This window comes from Sphaeramia orbicularis, chromosome 15 (assembly GCF_902148855.1).
Source record: "Sphaeramia orbicularis chromosome 15, fSphaOr1.1, whole genome shotgun sequence".
NCBI classification, from domain to species: domain Eukaryota; kingdom Metazoa; phylum Chordata; class Actinopteri; order Kurtiformes; family Apogonidae; genus Sphaeramia; species Sphaeramia orbicularis.
Window position 1 is genome coordinate 21740268 of NC_043971.1, and position 23084 is coordinate 21763351.

The 23084-nt window shown below is 36.8% G+C and overlaps 1 protein-coding gene across 8 annotated transcripts in view; it reads left to right on the plus strand.

Annotated features, from left to right (window-relative positions):
• adgrb3 (adhesion G protein-coupled receptor B3) overlaps positions 1-18657 on the plus strand; it is a 150323-nt gene extending 131666 nt beyond the window's left edge. For 6 of the 8 annotated variants that reach the window (XM_030155664.1, XM_030155666.1, XM_030155665.1 and 3 more), the window contains 12 exons: positions 4160-4310; positions 7310-7379; positions 7775-7841; positions 9069-9172; positions 9502-9600; positions 9988-10159; positions 11979-12074; positions 12944-12983; positions 14449-15128; positions 15290-15325; positions 16216-16320; positions 17618-18657. In XM_030155664.1, coding sequence (XP_030011524.1) covers positions 4160-4310; positions 7310-7379; positions 7775-7841; positions 9069-9172; positions 9502-9600; positions 9988-10159; positions 11979-12074; positions 12944-12983; positions 14449-15128; positions 15290-15325; positions 16216-16320; positions 17618-17806 — 1809 coding nt within the window. In that variant the 3' untranslated portion in view covers positions 17807-18657. The remainder of the gene's footprint in view (positions 1-4159; positions 4311-7309; positions 7380-7774; positions 7842-9068; positions 9173-9501; positions 9601-9987; positions 10160-11978; positions 12075-12943; positions 12984-14448; positions 15129-15289; positions 15326-16215; positions 16321-17617) is intronic. The other 2 variants (XM_030155667.1, XM_030155669.1) reach the window with 1 other exon arrangement.
• Positions 18658-23084: the final 4427 nt, after the last annotated feature.

The window sequence follows — 23084 nt, forward strand, 5'->3', positions numbered from 1 at the left end:
TTATTGTAACATTATTTATTGTATTTTGCGTTTTTTTTTTTTTTTCAGTGAAAATCAGGTATTTTCTAACATTTAATTTACCAATCATGTAGATGTTCATGAAAGCTCAGAGAAAAGTTGAGAATTACTATTTCAAAAATAGAGAAAACTGAAGAAAAAGTTACTTTTTCAGCAAATATATCATCAATTGAACGTAAACCCAGTGTGTCCATCCACTGTCATTGATCCAACTCCATGGGTTTTACTGGTGAATCAGTGTTGTAGAAGATGATGGTGTTGCCACGGTAACTATGGAGCCTCTGAACGTCCAAATGGGTCATATCTGATGACCATGAAAAGATGAATAACTGTATTTTACACCAATTATTAACATAGATTAGTTGATCATCAGGGATTAAACAGTTTATATCAGTAGATGATTTTGGTAGATGGTGGATGTTTGGGTCTTAATGGGTTAAAAAGCGCATATGTTCCACTATTTACCAATGTAGCTCCCTCTGTTTACATTTCATGACTGACTTTTCTGTTCCTACACTTAATTTGTTAATATCTATAACCATAAATCTAAGCTTTACACTCAGTTAATTCATAGCCAAGGTTGTTACCACTCCAAAATTAAACAGATAGTTTCACCAAGCTAATATTTATATAGAAATCCCATCAAATGAAGGGGGTTATTTATGGTTTACAGCAGGGGTGTCAAACTCATTTTAGTTCAAGGGCCACATTCAGCCATATTCGATCTCAAGCGGGCCAAACCATTAAAATAATCGCATAAAAACCTATAAATAATGACAACTCCCAGTTTTTCTCTTCATTTTAGTGCAATAAAAAACATTAAATTATGAAAATATTTACATTTACAAACAATTTTTTCACAAAAAAAGATGTGAATTATCAGAAAAAAATGTAATTTCTTAAGAAAAATAAGCTAAATTTTAACAATATTATGCCTCAACTTTTCACTTGTACATGTGCATTACACACAATGTTACACAAACATAATATTGTTGAAATTTTGAAGTTTGGAATGTGTAACTAAAATAAGAATGTCTACGATATTATGTGTAAACTTATTAACACAACTTACAAATCTGATCCACAAAACATTTAGTAACGGACAGAATATTGTTAAAACTGTAATTAATTTTCAGGTTGTTCACATTTTATTGTAAGGGTTATTCAACTATTATTTTTCTTTAGATCACATTAGGCTTAAACCCTTGACTGTTAATATCTTCAGTGTAATTTTTGCACTCCATAAAATCATGCCACGGGCCGGATTGGAACCTTCGGCAGGCCGGTTTTGGCCCCCGGGCCGCATGTTTGACACCTGTGGTTTACGGGCTACACTAATAATCACAAACCTGCCACTTAATTATCATGGATCCCGGTTAAAGGGAGGTATATATGACACACACTGCAGAATGAATACATCATACATTATTCGTAATCACATTGAAATTCATGTAATTATTATTATCCATTGTGGTTGCTGGTAAATGGATGATTCCGTTTGTCAGTTGTGAGGTAATGCAGGATTATTCTGCTCTGAACCTGATGAACGCTACAGGGGATGAATGGATTTACTGTAGTTTTCGCGGTTGGGATGTTAAGCGTACGGGGGGATCTCACAGTATGGTGTGGACGCCCTGGGACGAGATGATAGACTTCAACCTTTCCCTCTTTGTGCTGTGTCACTCAGATTACCACGGCTTCACACTGCAAACAATCTGCAGCCCTGAACTGAAAAACGCATAATCTCTTCTCACTCACAAATGTCTGCGTTCAATGACAAGATTCTTAAGGATACTTCTTTATTTCTAATCCTCTTCTAAACAATCCCATTTGGAGGTGCCTCGCTGTGGAACAAAGATGGACAAGCTAATGTAGCTTAAAAGTAGCCTCAGACGAGTGCATTTTGTATCATTTAAGCTGTGTTGTGGTTTGTCCCCCCCTCCTCTTTGTGTAAAACAGTTGACCTTGGCTCACATGCCTCCAGGTGGGATCCCCTGCATACTAATGAGGCTTAGTGCAGAGGAATGCTACGCTATGGATTTCTGTGTCAGCTAGCCTGGCTCTGATCTTTACTACTAATGCCACCTCTGTTGCCGCTCTTCAAACCGGTGCTTTGTTTCATTCACTGCACGGGATGGTACTTCAACAGACAGTCTAGACAGTCAGGCAAATGGTGCTGCAAGACTAGTTCAAGGAAATTAAAAAAAACATATCAATATAATCAATGTGCATCCGCAAGGAGGCTCTTGGTTTGCAGGAATTGTTGCTTGTAGAATCAAAGTCAATTGTGTTTTGTAATGTTAGCTGATGCACTGTTGTGTTGGAGCTGAATGTCAGGTATATACACATATTAATGCAGTAACAGTGTTCTTCAACCTTGGGGTCGGGACCCCACGTGGGGTTGCCTGGAATTCAAATGGGGTTGCCTGAAATTTATAGTAATTGATGAAAAAACCTAAAAAAAACTTACTAATAAAAAATATATGGTGAGTTGAAATAGACAATCATAACCGAAGCACTGTGGTACTGTTTATCTTTCAAATGTTCATTGTGGTCAGTTTCAGATGCTGCAGCTCTTTCATAACACTGGTCTACAAGGAAAATGCTTCCAGAATAAAAGTAATGAAATTTTACCACATGAGAGTCACTGATAAAGAAAAATCAAGTCAAAAATGCTGGTTGGCTGAACTTTCCAAGATACAGCCTTGGGTCAAAATGTGAAACTCAAGAATTAACGAGAGAATGGGTTTGACTCAAAAGGAATATTTGTCTCAGAGCTACAAGATCTACTTCAAAACACTGTCTGCACATTAGAATACATTCACTTTACAGGTTCTATTTAGTGGAAGATTTATAAAACTATTATGTAAATGTGCATAAACCAATATATATATATATATATATATATATATATATATATATATATATATATATATATATATATATATATATATATATGTGTGTGTGTGTGTGTGTGTGTGTGTGTGTAATAACACTTAATCATATACCTTGTAAACACTAGCCAACCGGCACTTTTGTCATTTATTTTCCAATTAATCTTATTAAAATACGTAACATTTAGCACATTTAATGTCTGAAGCAAATCATTTCTAAAAAATTGTAGACCAGTGTAATTCATAGTTTTATTGTTTGTTCAGTATTAATTGTCAGCCTTGTAAATCCAAGTTGGACTGACTGTACATATCCTGACCAAGGAAAATAAAATTCTCATTTTGTGCAGTAATCTACACCAAGGTTATTATTGTTAACGAAAACTAACGAAATGATGAAAACTAGAATTGAAAAAAAAAACATTTTCGTTAACTAAAATAAATAAAAACTATAATTGAAAGAAAAAAAATTATAACTGAAACTGTATTGTGTACTTATAAAACGAACTAAAACGTATAAAAATGATATGGATAAAATTCCCTTCATTTTCGTTTTTGTCAATAGCAGTTGGATATGAAATTGATTTATTTCACTCCATCAGTTTTAGCTGTTGGTATCATACGGTACTTCATGGTCTGTCACCTGGTTTAGTGTCGTCTTCTGGTTCCTACTCTACCTGGAAACATGGAGACTAAAGCAGCAGATTCCTGTATGGAGTTTATGTGAATACAACGGTGAAGAAGAGAAAAGATAGAAAAAAAAAAAAGAAAACCCTAAAACTAATACTAAAACTAAACTAAAACTAAGCATTTAGAGAAAAACAAAAACTAATAAAAACTAGCAAACCTGCTCTAAAAGCAAATTAAAATGAACTGAATTAGAGAAAAAAAGTCAAAACTAAATAAAACTAAACTATAATGAAAAATCCAAAACCAAACTTGGCTTTTCTGCTTCTGTCCATAATAATATACATTATTTAGCCTAAATGTCATCTAAAATTAATGTTTATTTACAACATAGTATAGCAAACTATTACATGATCAAAACAAATTAATTTTAGCAAAACAAAATGTCTTCGTTTTGGATATCTGGGGTCACCAGAAATTTGTGATGTTAAAATGGGGTCACGAGCCAAAAAAGGTTGGGAACTACTGCAGTAACACAAAAGAAATTAGGGAAAATATTCCTACAGTTCAGTTCCCATCGATTAATATACAGTATATCTTTCTGTCTTTTGCTGTGTCAATAGGGCGTCTGCATCATGACAACAGCTTTTCTGCACTTCTTCTTCCTGGCATCATTCTGCTGGGTGCTCACAGAGGCTTGGCAGTCGTACATGGCAGTGACGGGAAAGGTTCGGACCAGGCTCATCCGCAAACGCTTTCTGTGTCTGGGCTGGGGTAAGCAGCATGTTTCCTAAACCTCTCCATTATCTCCCATCATACCTCGCAGCTGCCATTTTCTCTCTAGGTCCCTGGCCAAGGTGTCTTTCCAAGTAACTGTAAGTCTTTTCCGTCTGCTGCTCTCGTCATCTCTACGGAGCACAAAGATCTTCATCCTATCAGGCTTTTCTGTTGTTGCTGTTTTTGTGCTCCAGTCATGCTCTCTGAGGAGTGGGTAAATGGATAGGCCTTGAAGCACTGGGGAGAGACTGACTGGTCTCCCCTTAGCAGGTTGCAATGACCTTATGTCTGACAGGGAGTGTGTACGAGCCAGACATTTACACTGCAGTAAAATACATTTAATCCAAAACAGACTTCAATTGAATAGGCTTCGGTTCAGTTCAGTTCACATTTTATTTACAAATCATTTAAAATATACAAGTTATAGTCATAATTTCCAGCAAGATATGATTTTGTAAGAAAGATAACCCCAGAAGCTATCCATAGCTTATAAACGGGGTCCAAGACATTAAGCAAAATGGTACAATTTATTACCAAAACAATCCCTATTTCTAACAAAGCTAAAACCTAACACTTGATCTAAGAACGACCTAAGGCACAGGTGTCAAACACGTGGCCCGGGGGCCAAATCTGGCCTGCCAAAGATTTCATTCCAGCCCACAGGATGAAAGTGCAAAAATTAACCTAAACAGTCCAGGTTGTCCAAATCATTTTGGTTCAGGTTCCACATACAGACCAATGTGATCTACAGTAAAAATAACAACACAATAACCCATAAATAATGACAACTACAAATTTTCTTTGTGAAAAATTATGTGGAAAAAAATTAAGTGAAAAAGACAATATTACATTGTGAAAATATTAACATTTATAAAACTAGTCTTTCACAATAAAATGCAAATAAATACATAAATAAAATCAAAGCTGAACAACCCGAAATGTGCAATTAGAACAATATTCTGCCTGTTACTAAATGTTTTGTACATTCATGGATCCACTGTGATCTGTAGTTGTGTTAATAATAAGAGAAGTAATATTGTAGAAATTGTTAAAATTTTTGTTCCAAACTCCAAAATTGTAACAATATTCTGCCTGTTTCCAAATGTTTATGTAACATTGTGTGTAATGTACATCGAGGCATAATATTGTTAAAATTGCACTAATTTTTCAAATGAAATTTCTGTTTTTTTCAGGTTATTCACATCTTTTTTGTAAAATATAAATATTTTCATAATTTAATTGGGTTTTTTTTGTACTAAAACAAAAAGAAAAACTTGGATTTGCCATTATTTCTAGGTTATTAAGTCATTATTTTACTGGTCTGGCCCGCTTGAGATCAAATTGGGCTAAATGTGGCCCCTGAACCAAAATGAGTTTGACACCCCTGACCTAAGGTAATTCCAATAAATACAGACAGTATAGAATTTAGACAGTATCAACACATCAGCGCATCAGGCACATGAGACAAAAAAAAAAAAAAAAAAATACAATAACACAGGCTTAAATTGAACATATTTGAGAAGCAGTTTTTGTTTTAATTGCTTACATACATCGCAGTTATGTCATTTGCCACCTTTAAGTGCTTTCCTGTGCGAGATATTCAATCAGATCTACCTGGTTGAATGTTCGTAGCCATAAGCAAGAAATAAAATGTATCTATCACCAGTATTGCAGCCCATTTTAATCAGTCTGTCTCTGATAATTAAGTTTCCACTGCCGCCCACGCTGTGTTCCCTGCATTTGAATATCACATCACAAATAAGATGAGTGTTAACAGACATACATCAGGTGTAAACAAGTATTTGCCAACATTCTGTAACACAAGGAATCAAAATATTCCACTGGCAAAATTTTAGACATTTAAATGTCTTCTCCATTTCAGAAATTTTGGTTTGGATACACGTCCAAAGTGTTTTGTTTTTTTTTGTTTTTTTTTCTTCCAGACCACTAGAAAATCTCTCCTTTAAAAAAATCAATTTGATTATGAAAGAGCCCACACTCATTCTTCTTGTTACCTAGCAACAAACAAGGCTCTCTTAGTCATTGCGGTGCAACTGCCTACTGCAAAAGAAATGGACAAAGCCTGTTCTACAATCACATAGATTTCAGAGTGAAAAAATGCCAAAACAAATGATTTGAAGATGGTGTCTCGTTGTGTGACAAAGAAAATGAAGAACTTAATATAAATGCTGTTTTCTTAACGCTGATCTCAAACTACTAGCGCTATAATCCCCCCTTATATTCCAATCTGCTTCCCATTTAAAGACAAAAAAAGATCTAAACTGATTTCTGAAGTGTCATACAGCATGCGGTACCTGTTGTCTCTTAATTCAGCCTGTTTGAAGTGCAGCGTCTCCACCAGACTGTTGCCTCCACTATGATTTATGGCATGCTTATGTACACTCGGCAGTCTTTACCTCTTCAGCACTGCAGAGAGGCACTGGATGGCCACAGGGTCTTCGCCTCGTGCCTTCAGGAAACTGATTACATCAATAGCACCTGCCTGTGCAGCTCACAGAGGAAAACATTAATATTCTGAGCACACAGCAGTAAGGACCGAATCCATTACACCAATCTATAATGAGGAGCCATACAACAAAAATCTCTTCAAATAAAAGGTGTGGAATGTACGGAAATTTTCTCACAGTGCTCTGAGGAAGGTGATGAAATTTCATTAGCTGGTGTTTTTAGACTTGATGCACTGCTGCCATTTTGTTTGAAGCACAGTACAGCCTGTTCTCTCTTTTGCTACTTGTTGTTGTACTGTATCGTGATTGAAATATTGAAATGCACATACTGTACCTTTCAATTGCACTCTGGTAGATGATGCTACAGTCGCATACTGCAGCCTTTAATGGAGTGTATCTAGCAGCACTTTGGTTAATGACTGGAAGGCATAGGAGCTGACTTTTTCTGCATTGAAGTGGCCTCATGCTCTCAGTTTGACAAGCAACTAGAGCTGCATGACTAACTATTGATTGTTTTTTCTTTTGAAGGATTGCCAGCTTTAGTGGTTGCGGTTTCAATGGGATTCACCAAAACAAAGGGCTACGGGACACCCTTATAGTAAGTTTTCATTTGAACTGTACTTATTATTCGACACACATATAGTAGATTCACGGCAAAGGCAGAAGTGCGGTGATTAAGTGCTTCACTGGTGGCTTACTTATCCTAAATAGTGCCATAAACAAAGTCCCATGAACCCAATCAAATTTCAAAATAGCACAGCGAGAACCCAATTTCTTGTGAGTTGTATCCCTGCAGGATACCAAACCCATAAACACTGCTTAAAATCTCTTTAGCATTTTATTACCCGGTGAAACTTTGGAAATAGAGTTACAGCATATGGCACTTCTCCCTTGACAATTGAGGAAAATACAATTGTATGTCGGTGTGCACCATTAACTTGACTGTTAATGCCTTGGTGAGAGTTAACTGTTTTTTTCCTGTTCTTCCTGCAGCTGTTGGCTGTCTTTGGAGGGTGGTCTCCTATATGCCTTTGTTGGACCTGCAGCTGCTGTTGTACTGGTATGTTTCAGTCTCAACACGCCCACTTTAACTTCTGTATACGGAGAATACAAGGGGAATGAAATCTGAAAGTGCAACAAAGACAAAAAAAAGAGCAAAATGTCGTATAATCAGAACTAGATTATAAGACAAAAAAAAGTTATTAGTTCATGAATAATGATACACAACTTAAGATTCAACACAATATCAGTGTGTTCCCAAAAATGTTGCTGTAAAACTCCTTCAGCAACAGGAGGAACGCAGTGTGGTTTCAAAGTCAAAGTAATGATATCCCATCAGGCATGTGCTCAAGTAATTCTCTTTCATTTATGATAATGGTCCTCCATGTAGCTGTGAGGTTATTAAGTATTTATGCATTACATTTGCTCAAAATCTAATAACTGGGGTATTTTAATCATCTTGTATTTGCATTGTTGTACAAAGAAAATTGCACAAATGTTATTATGCAAAGTGACAGAGGACATTGAATACTGAATTTTTCCTCAACAATCCTCAGTTCTGCAGAGGGATTTATGATAAATTGATTTCAGATATAAAAAAAATAATAAGTCTCTTAGTTTGAGCATCACACATAGAGACACTTGCAGCGTTATGGTTTTCATTTGGGATAAACCTCAGAGGATCGCGAGCTAATCTCTGCAAAAATGTCTCAAACATCCCTCAGCTTTGAGACCGAACACTGTACTGCTTTTATTATTACTTGAATAGATGTTTTAACATCATAATCAAACGCCTCAAAGTAACAAAGCTTGTTATGTTAAAAGTAACCCAAATTTTGTCGTATAAATTGTTAATTCCATCTGCATCTCAGATGGTGGGATTTAAAACAGATCTTATAATGCTGAAAGTGTTTTTTCCTCCCAGCCAATGTGAGTCTCCTCCAGTTTTCCATTAGTGTAGGCATTGCTAATAATAGGAGAAGGTGCCTTTGAGAAGAACGGTGTTTCTTGTCAGGCAGATCTTTTCTTAAGGCTGTTGGGCTGAGTGTGCAGGGCATGCCTCATCCATTGGCTAAAATGTCACAGAGATGAGCAAACACTTGAAGTTAGAGGTCACCACTCAGAGACTCAAGAAAAAAACCACCCTTGAGATAATGACATCAATCAATTGCTACAGTATAGAGCACTAAAAGATAGATTTTTTTTTGTTTTGTTTTGTTTTTGACACACTCCGATCGCAGTGTATTTACTTGAAAACCTTTTATCTCTTTTCCTTTCATACCAACAGGTCAACATGGTGATTGGTATCTTGGTGTTTAATAAACTAGTGTCCAGAGATGGTATCCTGGACAAGAAGCTGAAGCACCGAGCAGGGTATGACAGCACGTCCTTGTTAGTACCACTGTTTTTCTTCTAAACATTTTTCTTCTTTATTCTATGCAAAAATATTATGTACATACTTTATTCTTTTATGCATGGAGATTTAGACCTCTTTTTCCTGCTGTTGAACGGAAATTAGAAGCATAAACATAAAGAGGTCAGATCTCTCTCGGGAGTAACATAGCTTTGTATGTCTTTGGCAGAATCAGTCCAAGATGAAAATCATTAAATCGCCCACACATTGGCTCTTTGTGCTGTTGCAAAATATGACAGAGTGAATTTAAAGTCAGGGCAGTGGCTGTTAGCGCTGTTTGTCATGCTGTTGTCTCTATGTCCCACAGACAGATGAGTGAGCCGCATACAGGATTAACTCTCAAGTGTGCCAAATGTGGTGTTGTATCAACAACTGCTTTATCAGCAACTACAGCTAGCAATGCAATGTAAGTGCCTGTCAGTGTCTCTGAATCAATAAGACGATGCTACAGGGAGTCTCTGCATGTAAAGCGTGTCCACTTCAACCATTTGGATCAAACCGCAGTCCACTGCAGCGTAAAAACTCATGTTCCAATTACATCCACAGTGCATCTGGTCTGCAATATACCGATATCTAGTGTTGTACATCATGAACATGTGATTTAACATGCCCATCTGTGTGAAAGTAAACGGTTTACATTACTACTACGTTACACATGAAAGCGCCGGTGTTACCAGGGAATAGAAAAACCCAGAGGAGATGTAACTTAGTGCTGAAGAACTTTTGTGTGTTATCTACACCAGTTCTCTTTGCGTTTATTTCCTCGACACATCTCTTGCTCCTTTTCTCTCAGGGCGTCCCTATGGAGTTCCTGTGTTGTCCTACCTCTGCTGGCTTTGACCTGGATGTCTGCAGTGCTCGCCATGACAGACAAACGTTCCATACTCTTTCAGATCCTGTTTGCAGTCTTTGATTCGCTTCAGGGTTTTGTCATTGTTATGGTGCACTGTATCCTAAGGAGAGAGGTAGAGGATGAATTGAATTTCTTATTTTTCAAAACAGAATATTTGCAATGCATTGAATGAGAAATTGTTTGACTGTGTTAACATTCATTTTGTTATTTCAAATATATCACACCTTTTTCACTAACATATATCTCAATAGTATAGCAACAGTTTTGTACTTCCTTATTACCTATTAATGAGGGCGATGAGGCTGTATGTGTTACCTATAAAGTGATATGTTATCATCATACACTGTAAAAAAAATCCTGTTGTTTTTACGGAAAAGAACTGGCAGCTGTGGTTTCCAGAACAATACTGTAAAAAACATCCAACTGTGAACATATTTATAGAGTAACATGTAGATTTAACATTTTAAACATGTAAATTTAACATTTTAAACATGTATATTTAAATGGTAAATGGACTGTACTTATTTAGCCCATTTTCTCCACCTTCATGGTGTCCAGAGCGCTTTCCAAATCCACCAGGTCAAACTGGGAGCAATTTAAGGTTCAGTGTCTTCCATGGACACTTGGACATATGGACAGTCAGAGCCAGGATTCGAACCACCAACCCTTCGGTTATAGGACAAGCCGCTCTACCAACCCATTCATTTACAAATTTAAAATGTTATATTGTCAAATGTTTACTTTTTTATAACTTTTTTATTTAAAAAAAGAGAAAAAAAAGCAAATACACCGTTATTTCAACATTATGGTCTTTGCGGTTTAAACGGCACCACATTGTTTTTCAATTTACAGTTTTATTTTCTAAAAACAATAGAAATACATCATTTCTACATACAAATCTGGTTTTGTTAACATACTCTTCCTGTAAAAACTACACCTATATTTGATTTAATCATTGACACAAAAATCTTTTCAGATAAACAAGCAGCATTGTATTGTCACTTACAGTTTTTTTTTTCCTTTGCTGTTGCAATTTTACAACTTTTTGGTGTAAATTCTATAGTAATTTTTTTACAGTGTATACTTAATGTATAGTATGGATATACCATATAAAGATACACTTTTATAACATGAAAAAGTCATTATAAAATGTGCATGTGTATTTTTTGTTTGGTTAGACATGTACTGCAGTCAGTATACTTCAATTCATTGTTGTTGTGTTTTTTTTTTACCTTTATATTTTGATATTTTTTAGTTGGATGTGCAGAATCAAATGCAGCTGAATATGAAAGTCTTAGTATCAGTGCTAAAACTTTATACCAGTAATTTAATACAAATGAGGATTACAGTCATGGAAAAAATTATTAGACCACCCTTGTTTTCTTCAGTTTCTTCTTAATTTTAATGCCCGGTACAACTAAAGGTACATTTGTTTGGACAAATATAATGATAATAACAAAAGTAGCTCATAAGAGTTTCATTTCAGAGCTGATATTTAGCCATTTTCCATGGTTTTCTTGATAATAACCAAAATAATTCAAGTTCTTACATCAAAAGCTATAGTATTGTACTCCCAAAACAGTGCTTTTAGGCATTCCATGTTTTCTTTTCTGTCTGTTTTAGTCACATGATACACACAGGAGTTAGGACATGATTGCATAACCATTGTTTTTGATGACTTTTCATGGTCTAATAATTTTTTCCGCGACTGTATGACATTACTCAAAGTTCCTTCTCGACAGTTTCGTAGTTTGTGCATATAATTATATACAGTATGTCTTTACTTCATATGCACATATATTTCACTTATGGAAATGTAAGATATGTGCATACATTTGCATATTGGAATACAAAACCACAAATGCAAAGATTTTCTTCAAAAAATAAATCTGAATTTTGCACTCAAGACTAAAAACTGCGTCTTTGTTTAGGTCCAAGATGCTTTTAGGTGTCGTCTCAGAAATTGCCAAGACCCAATCAGCGGTGATGCAACTGGAACCTTCCCTAATGGGCATGCTCAGATAATGGTAGGCACAGTTACCCACTCTTATCTGTAACCATTAGATCCTCTATAATTTAAGCGTACCCAATGTTCCTTGGTTATTTATGATGCACATCCACACCCCCTTGTTCTCCATTGACCTTAATTTAGCTTCTGCTCTGCATGGAGTTTCTTTGTTCTTTAATATTCCATTTAAAATTACCTCTAAAACATGAGGCATTGTTTCCCATAGGTTTAATATTTTCCACACAACACATTGGTAAAGCTGAAATTACATGCAGCTGCAGACGCTTGTGCCCTCTGATAAATACCATTAGGTCCCTTTGGTTTCCTTAGGCCCGAAGCCTACTGCTTTATTTCTGTTTGATTGAACTTACTGTCCATGTTTGCCGTGCATCCATCTCATTTCCTCTCACAGGGTAATAGAGGACTGTTCCCTGCCTGACCTCTGAAATGGGACACCAGTCTCTTCATCTAGCACAATGCCACTGGCACATCATAGCAATGATCTGCCATTAGTATTCTAATACCCCTCAGAGTGAAATGGTTTTCGCGATAGCAGAATGGTGTCAGGGCCCCGTGGTTCAATACAGTCATTAGCAGCGACTACAGAATTCTTCCCAGCTGCTGCAGTTGCATTTTTCCCATAGACTTTGTATTGATATATTGTTGGGATAAAGCAGAGAGAAACATGACTACTCTGCAATTTCCCTAAGCTTTGGGAAATAATAAAGAAAATACCATTGATCCAGAACTGCACCTTGTAACTGCTCAGATCAGGTTGTAGCTGTTTTTTGGGGGGATTTTTTTTTTTTTTTTTTTTTTTGCAAATACACAGTAAAACAAAGGTTCATTTTGAATCGTGCTGACCTTTTTTTTAAATGTCTTCTACAGACGGACTTTGAGAAAGACGTGGACATCGCCTGCCGATCAGGTAAAGAACAGATGGTCTCTTATTAACAACATTCTCCCAGCCTTGCATCTAAAAAGCCAAAAGAGGTTAGACAGTAAAAAATAGCTCAGGTTACATAACAATCAACAATCCTCATAGGAGTTTTTTTTTTTTTTTTTCACAGTTACCAAAACACTGACTTTAATCTGAGAGCAAAACAGTATAAAGAGAACATTTGGAAATCCACTTTATTTGTTGGATTTACTGCAATAAATGTCAGTAATAAATCTGAAAAAGAGTTTCCCATCTTCTGACTTTGTAATTAGGTTTTTAATTAACATGTTGATGCTGTCATAGAAGAGGTGCGTGGGTGCTGTGTTTTGGGGATTTTGTTTCCTATAATGCTTAAATTGCACCTGTGGGAAGATAATATTCCTGACTCCGACTTTTAGTTTAGCTCGGGTAATTATTTATATGCAAGTGTGTGATTAAATCAATGTAAAGTAATATAACTAGTGGTGGCATCTTGCACAAAGCTAAAGACTTCCTTTTCCTCCAATCCATTCCAAACCGGTGAAGAACACGTACCAAATCAATCTGAAGGGAATAACCAAGACGGCCATTATTCAGAGCTCTAAGGAACACAGCTTGTTAAAAGACAAAAGGGGCCGTCTGGCTCCCCTGACCCATGTTATTCATGCTGTGCAGTCTTGTAAAGTTAAAGTGGACATACTCAATACAAGAAGCCAGAGCAGACAGGTGTCATTTATAAAACATAACCAGACTCGGCCTGAAGAAGATCTGCAGTCAGAGAGAAGTGCACTTTACAGATTATTCTCTGGGTTCACAGAGTTGGAGTTGGTTGTTTATAAACAGGGATTGTGGTCAGTATCAGTGGGACCAATAGCACCGTGTCTTATGTAAGAATATTCAGCCCAGACACAGTTAGTCTCTCATCCACACAATATTCAATTAGGTTGAAACAAAAAGCCAAGTATTTGTTGCCCTTGTAATCTCCTTGAAGGCCTTTAGTGAGCAGACAACATAATTCCTTCTGATTCATGAGGCAGAGATTAAAATGCTCGGTTGGGAGGACGGGGTGTTCTTAAATCAGGAAGTATTTCTTAGTACATACCTGCAGCCTGCTACTTGAATATAAGGTGCATTGCAAGGTCGTCACCAATTGCAAAGTTAGGATTAAGAATGGCAGAAGGGATATGAGACCAGACTACTTTATTCACTCTTACATCCTCTTGAGATACAGTACCTGCGTCTGCTTTCATGTCCCTTTTCATTTGGGTGTCATGTCATACTCAGTACATATTCACAGTTATTTGTCCCGTCAGTACAGTTTCCCTTTTGCGGCACAAAATCCTTTGGGACATGGCTCACATAGATTTGATTATCTTATTCTTTTGATCATGTGCTGAATAATCTTAGACAAACAGTGACACTACTTTCATTACTCACAGTTTCCAACTAATCCTTGTATCACTCTGCCCTCCAGCACTCCACAAAGACATGGGCTCTTGTCGTGCTGCCACCATAACAGGCACCCTTTCCCGCATTTCCCTCAATGATGAAGAGGATGAGAAGGCCCCTGAGGGTCTCAACTACTCCACGTTGCCTGGCAACATCATCTCCAAAGTGATTATCCAGCAGCCTTCAGCTCTACACATGCCTATGGGAGTGGGAGAGCTGAAAGAGCAGTGTATCGCTGACAGCAACGCTGACATGCGCCGCACTGTTTACCTGTGCACCGACGATGCCATGCGCCAGAGCAACCAAGACATGGGTGGCCACGATATGGAGGGCCACTCGGCGCAGGGCCAGATGATGGAGACAGACTACATAGTCATGCCTCGTGCCTCAGCTGCAGCATTGTCAGGGTCGGGAAATATGCCCACCCTGCTGAAAGATGACACCAAGCTGAACATCACTATGGATACGCTGTCACACGAGAGGCTGATGCATTACAAGATGAGTCCTGACTTCAATATCAGCCCTTCAGGCATGGACCACATGAATGTGAACCTTGAGCAGCAGTATCCTAGTGCTCCAGAGCAGATGCAAAACCTGCCCTTTGAACCTCGCACGGCTGTTAAGAACTTCCTAGCTGAGATGGAGGAAACTGCAGGGCTTTCAAGGAGTGAGACAGGGTCTACAATATCTATGAGCTCCTTAGAGGTACATATGTTTATGTGGATAAACCACTGAGGAGACAGAGCAACAACACATTCATTACCACACATTTCAAAATATACTCCACCCATATGATAAATGCATACTGTGCAGATTGAGGATTTGATGGATTGCTAACTTAATGCCATCATGTTCTATTTTTACAGAGACGAAAGTCACGATATTCTGATCTGGACTTTGAGGTATGTAAGGTCTTTTTTTTCTTTCTATACTACATGCATCTAGCTTTTTTATGCAGAGAAAAGCCATTTTTTTGCAGTTGTGTTTGTCATTTGATTTATTAGTACTTGTGCCTCTTAAGCTTATTGGAGTTACACAGCCTTGACTCAAGATTTATTGACATGCTGTGTAGTTAAGGTAAAAGCAAGGCTGTCAACTGACAAACAGGGCAACAGTTCCCATCAACATTTTGTCCTCCTCCATCTCCTACATCCATTAGCTCTATGTTGATTTTCAAAATGTATGCTTTTAAAGTCATTTGCACATTTCACATCTGATTTTACCACTGGTTTTGACAATGATTATATTGACTTGCAAACACATATTCAAACCCCCTTTGGCAGATCGCAGCATTTCCTTTGCATTGTTAAATCAGGATTTACTGCATATATATTGTATATACTTTCAAAGTAAAGGAAACGGTAATGAAGGCATCTGGCAGACAGCTATTTTGGCATGGGGTGCATTTAGTTTTAGCTTAGACGTACACCACCCCTTAAAATGGAAGATCAGTGCCAAGGTTTGATTATAAGGATTTCCCTTACGCCAACAAAACACTAAATGAGGCAATTTGTCACTGAAGAGTTATGTTTAATCCAAATACTCCAGCTACTGCAAATTCAAATAGTCCAGGCTTTCAGTGTCCTATCAGCTTGACCTTAATTATCTCGCTGTTTCCTTTATTTTGGCAGTTACTTGTATATCTGCAGAGACGAGTAGATTTGTTTCAAACCTGGCCTATAAGTAAACTACCATGACACTAACAAATTGATCAGAGTTGGAGGGGGTGGAGAGGAAGATGCATTTCCATTATTGGCTGTCAATACCAAAGAAAAAACCCTTGCCATTGCAGAAAGTCATGCACACCAGGAAAAGACACATGGAGCTGTTCCAGGAACTGAATCAGAAATTTCAAACCCTGGACCGATTTCGAGACATACCAAATATGGGCAGCATGGTGAGTAACAGGAAACCAGGGGGGTGGCTGTCAGCCAATTAAAGAGATCAACATCCCAGTACCCTATTTAGACATCCGGTGCAGGACACATAATGTGTGATTGTGCAAATGAGCAGTTTTGTAGCTAAAGTATTCATGTGGAAGTGACCTTCCTATTCATAGTGGCCCTGCCAGCAGCTGGTGGGGAGCAAGTGAGGGGGCTGCCCCTTAAAAAGCACTGATGCATTTTGTCCACAAGGCCAGTCTCAAGAAAGAAAGACCTTTGGTAATCTTGTTGCAATAGAGTGCATCCATTTCAATGCAAGGCCATGAATGCACTTTTATTTACATGCATTTATCTACTTAGCAACCCCATCATTTTTTCCATTAATGCATGGCAGATTATTTAATCTATCAACATCTATACAAATATTACCTTAAGTTCGCTGTTTTCTTACTGTGTGGGGGGAATTTTTTTTTATAAGGTACTTTGTCACATTGGATTTAGAAGTCAGGCGGATTATGAGAATTCTTCCTGACCTTGCTGCAGATCTAAAGTCCAGCCTTCTTATGATGTCTCCACACCTGGCTGGTGTACATGTCAAGGTTAAGACATCTATCACAGACAGGCAGCAATGTGCTCTGTATTGAAAGTGACAAATACAAATCAGGCTGGTAACCAAACTCATTCAGACTGTTAGACATCGCCAGCTACACAGGAGCCTTTTGGCTACATGAAATCATTTCCCACTCAGATTTCAATCACCTCTACACCACAATATAATTTAAGGCTAGTTGCTTAGTTACCAGAGCAAGTTCTTTTGTATAGAAAATGACAACTACAGTACATTTTCAGTGCCCCTTTTTTCTTTTTTTTCTTTTTTTTTTCTTCTTTTTTCCCCTGAATGAATTTACTGCAGAGCTGGCTGCAGACATTAGTATCCATTTTATATTCCCAGACTGGGAGCAGCTTCTCTCCCTTATTTGCAGCAGAGTCTCTGGGACTGTCAATGAGAGCACATTCAGATGAATGGCTCACACATGAATCTCATATAGAACACTAGGGATTGGGGAAAACACAGTTCTGCTATGACTTCATGATAATAGTGTATTGTAAGCATGTTCACATTTAATATCATTATCTTTTGTTATTTGATGCTTTTCACAGCATTAATCCATTTCTTCCAATTAGCAATGGGTAGAAATTCATGTAATGCCCTTATTAATGAACTGAAAAAGTCTATTTAAACAAAAATAACAGTTTAGCTGGAGAGGATGTCATGCCACTAATATGACACCCCACTGGCCATGTTCACAGGACAAGGCAATGCCAAACAAGAACCCATGGGAGAGCTACAATCCAGCCTGCGAGTACCAGAATTACGCCACTATGAATGTACTAGAATCTGACACCAAGGACTCACTGGAGATGACGCCTGCAGAGTGGGAAAAGTGTGTCAACTTACCGTTAGATGTCCAGGAGGGAGACTTCCAAACAGAGGTCTGAGAGATGCGAAGAAGGAGAAAATGCAAACTAGGAAAGGTGGAGTAAAAGATGTATTTTGCACTGAATAAAGCAACAGACTTTTTTAACAGCCTTGGCATACATATCTGGATAATACGAGTGTGGCAGGGACATTATGTGCCAATACAATATAAGGACTGAGGAGAGACGAAAAAAAGAAAAAAGGGAAAAAAAAACATCAGTGTTACTTTTTGTATTCTCACTAGTGTACTTAGTGTGGGGCAGCCTGGTGTACAATATTTACCATCATGTGTTTCAAATTATCTGTTGAGGAATTGGCTAAAAAAGGTAATCTCTCTAGATGAAACCTCACAAAGCAAATGACATGCCATGTCGTCCCAGCTTCATTGGGTCTAGTTTTGGTTTCATAAAACTGGACCCAGGAGCACAATGTATATATTTATGCAGGTTTTTAAAAAGTTTATAACAGTCTGTTTGGCCATTACTACACTTTTTACTTTATAATATAAAACATGGAAGGCAAAGAGGATTTTTTCTGTCATATTAAAATGAATGTTTGTCAAGCTACATTCTTCATTGCTTTAAATGCAATAAAGATAATACTCACTTTTATATAAATAATATATTTCACAACTTTAATACTGCAGAATCTGCTTGAAGGATCCCAGCAAGCTCTCTCATCTGCAGCTCTGTATAAAATATTTAAAAACAAAATGTTGTATGGTGTAAATAAACTTTTGTCTACATATGTTTTACTTGTGCCAATTTATTTTAATGAGAAAAAATGCCAACCTGATCAAAAGTTATAGCGAAAAATGTTAACATTTGAAAAGGAATGTAAATAAAAGAGGAAATATGTTCGTACTGCTTCAGAGGTTGTGTCAAGTTCATGTGGTTTGTGAAATTCATTGTTGTTTTTTTTTGTTTTTTTACCTTTATAGTTTGATATTTTTTTAATGTGTGAAATCAAACGCAGCTGAATATGAAAGTCTAAGTATCAGTGCTAAAACTTTAAAACAAAATGGGGATTACAGTCGCAGAAAAAATTATTAGACCACCCTTGCTTTCTTCAATTTCTTGTTCAGTTTAATGTCTGGTACAACTAAAGGTACTTTTGTTTGGACAAATATAATAATAACAACAAAACAGCTCCTAAGAGTTTAATGTCAGAGCTGATATCTATCCATTTTCCATATTTTCTTGATAATAACCAAAATCACTTAAGTTCTTACATCAATTATGGCATTGTTCTGCCAAAAACAGTGCTTTTAGGCATTCCATGTTTTCTTTTCTGTCTGTTTTAGTCACATGATACACACAGGAGTTAGTCCTTGATTTGCATAAGTAATATTTTTGATGACTTTTGATGGTTTAATAATTTTTTTCTGCGACTGTATGTGGACATTTGTTAAAAATTTCAGATTGTCACTGGTTTAGTTGCACCCAAACTTCCTCCTGTGGTGTTTTCAGTCATTATACATCCGTTCCTTTTATGATTCAGATCTTACTTTTGCTTATAAATGTTGCTGAAGGTTAGTGCTGTGAAGTTTCCTGACTCACCTCATAAATCCACCCCCATATCTGATTTCTGCATTTGGATAGGTAACATTCAAGCTCTTAATAGGTTTCTGAGCCTCCAGAAGGTTCACCTGATAAGATCAGTTAAGATTCTCCTTGGCAGACAGAGCCCAAATGGGAGGGTCTGAGGGCTTAGGGAAAATCTTGTTTGTTCTGTCTGGTTGTGCGGTTGTGTGGCTAGCACTCCGGCGATGAAAGCATCAGTGTGTGTCCCCCTCTGGGGAGCAGTGGTCCACCCAGCAGGAGAAGAGGAAGAGACAGCAAGAACGGAGGAGGAGGAGGTGTGACTTGGATCCGCATCACCGGTGAAGAGTGACGGCAAGAGAGAAAAGGGGAAAGCAGAAAAATAAAGCCAAGGAAAACACACACACATACACATACACACACAGAGGTTTCCGTAAATGAGAACTTTCACTTGTGCTCAGATGTCACGACAACATGAATTACTCTTGTTATGCAGCATATAGGGTTCAACCCAGATATTAATATCTGAGTTTACAGTGCATGTCAATTTAGTCTTCAGACATAATTAGGGTAATTATACACAGCACTGCCGCCTATTAGAGGGTCTGTGAAATATTTTTCCCTTTTAATGTGTCGACCTCCATTACTAGTGCCTTTATCACATCACTGGCTTTGGTGATAGTGGTCACCCTGGGTGTCACCTTTTTTATAATGCATTCTGCCTGCTCGCAAGTACATGTTAAGTACTGTGTTGAAGTACAAGGGTTTGTGAGATGAAAAACTATATACAAATACTGTATTAACCCTTTTACGCATAGTGGTCACTACAGTGCACAGTTATTCTCCAGCTGCTCTCTTGTATATTCATGGGTTTTGTTGTTTTAGTTCCATATCAGCCAACACAGTGGACACTTATGCATCATCCCATACACTGTGATTCATACCATCACTGTAACATTGCTGCTCTTGATAAACCTGATCTGCACTAACATATTTTAGTATAAATCAATTGCTAATTGTTATTAGACTGTAATTAACAGTTTTCTGAAACAATTTTTTTTTTTTTTTGCATATCCTCCTGAGACCCAGCAATGCATTTTGTCCTTTCTAGGGGACAAAAGTTTGACGTTTTAACTTAAATGCTGTCCATCGCAAAGGACATTCCATTGAAAAATCAATCAATAAATAGATAAAAATGATTTTAAAAATGTATCTGAAAAAAACTGCTGCATTATGCAGTTTCCAATCAAGACAATTTTTTTGTGTAAAAAAGCTAAAATTGACAATTTCCTGGGTCTCAGGAGGATATTATCTTCATGAAATGAGTAATAACTAGTATTAGAGTATGATAAAATGTGAGAAAACACCAGATTAGTGACATTAAAAATGTTTTTATTTAATAGTTTTCACACAGTATATCACTTTCTAATGATGAGTTTTAAATACGTGTTTCTTTGCTTCAAAAATTAAACGCATGGTGTCCAGTTGAGAGGACATTTTTTGTAACTCCACAAAAAATTGGTTCATAAAAAAAGAAAAAAAATCAACTGCATTGTTTTTTTAATGCCTAAAGAGGACTAAAAACACTCAAGAAAAAAAATACTGATTAAGGTTCTCATAATTCATGCATGAAAGGGTTAATAATGTTTTGGATTTTTGTTTTAAGGTCTGAATACATTGTTTTCAGGATTAAATGTACTACTTAGAGGCACATTAATAAGAGATAAAAATTTAAAGTACTGTTTAGCATGTGTCAAGTACTTTTTTTATTGTTCTTACAACATTAAAATACAAATGAGAAAGAGTTGGACTAAGTCGCATTGGAATTTTAACTGAAAACAGATGTTAGTAAATAATTGCTAAACTGTATTACACTGTAAACCACAGGTGTCAAACATGCGGCCTGGGGGCTAAAACCAGCCCACCAAAGGATCCAGTCCGGCCCCTGGGATGAATTTGTGAAATGCAGAAATTACACTGAAGACATTAACAATCAAAGATGTTAAAATTATTTTAGGTCTGTTCAATCTAAAGTGGGTCAGAACCAATAAAATACTATCATAATAACCTATAAATAATGAAAAAGGCCATTTTTTTCCTCTTTGTTTTAGTGTAAAAAATTTAAGTTACACAAAAATGTTTACATTAACAGACTAGCCTTTTACAAAAAATGTGAATAATCTGAAATGTCTTCAGAGAAGTATGTGAAATTCTGCCAATACTCTGCCTGTTTGTGTACTTGTAGATACACTGTGATCTGTAAGTTGTGATGCATATGTATAAATGATAAACTAAGGTGTAATGTTAAAATTGTGTTTATTTTTCTTCAGAATTTTCAGGTTGTTCATATTTGTTCATGTTATGTTCAAGTACAGTTCCTAGATGTATACACTGTCATTACAGAATTTGACTTTTTTCCCTCAAAAACACAGAGAAAACTTTGGATTTGACATTATTTCTAAGCTCTTATTCTATTATTTATATTATTTTCCTGGTCCAGCCCACTTTAGATCAGATTAGGCTGTGTGTGGCCCCTGAACTACAATGAGTTTGACACCCCTGCTGTAAATAATGCAACATAACTTTTTTTCTGCCTCATGAAACTTAGAGTTGGTCCTGTTTTTTTTTTTTTTTTTTTAGAAAATACACACATTCCCAAAAAAAGTAATGCATGTGCCACTTTGTAATGCTGCCTTTTAAGACACTTTTAGGGAAAGACAACACCATGTGATGGAACACTTCAGGTGAAATTTCATCCAGAGACAACACCTGTACAGAGTTTTCGTCGTTACATTTATTTGTTTCGAGATGTCTCTTCAAATTCTCTAATGAGGACAAGACGGGACTGCATCAGGCCGGTCCAGCACCTGCACCCCATTGTTCTGCTGAAATATGAATCATTGTATCTGGAAAAGTTGTCATGCAGATAGCAGCATGTGTTTCTCCAAAATCTACAAGTACTTTTCAGTATTAAAGGTGCATCATTCAGGTACATATGACCCTTACGACCTGCTTCAACACCAGACCGGGACAGATGTTTGGTGTCTAAAAATAACTGGTAACAGTGTGGATGATCCTCTGTGTCTTTGGTTTGGACCCCATGGTGCCCACTTCCTCCAAAAAAAGAACTGGAATATTTATTGGTCTAACTGCAATACACATTTCCACTGAGAGATGGGCGTCCAAAGGAATTGAGGATGCATAACACTGGTCAACAACAAATTTATTAAGTTTTTTGAGCTGATTTAGGATAATTTTGGTGTGCTGAATCCAAAAATCACATTAATTTTGCTCAATCAGGTCAACTTTCTGAACTATGCTACATATTGGCTTTTTAACATTTTTGCTTACATTTATGGGCATTTTCACATCATATGATTCAAAATTCTTTCATATTTCGTGCAATAAACGAGTTCTGAAGATTTTACTTTTACCAATTTATGATTAATGTTTTTTTTTTTATATTACAGGTGAATGAAATGGCTTCGACTAGAAGATCTTGCAAAAATAAGCCTGACGTATTCTGCTACATCTGCGGTGAATACACCATTGTACCTAACAGGAATCAAGTCACAAGTTTCATAAAGTGTGCTTACCAATCTTATTTTGGTATTAATTATTATATTTTGTGAGAAGATAAAATTTTTCAAAATCAAATTAGCAAAAAAACCTGACCTGATTGAGAAAAACAGATGTTATTTTTGGATTTAGCGGTGCAAAATGGTCCTAATTCAGTTGAAAAAACCCAGACAACTTG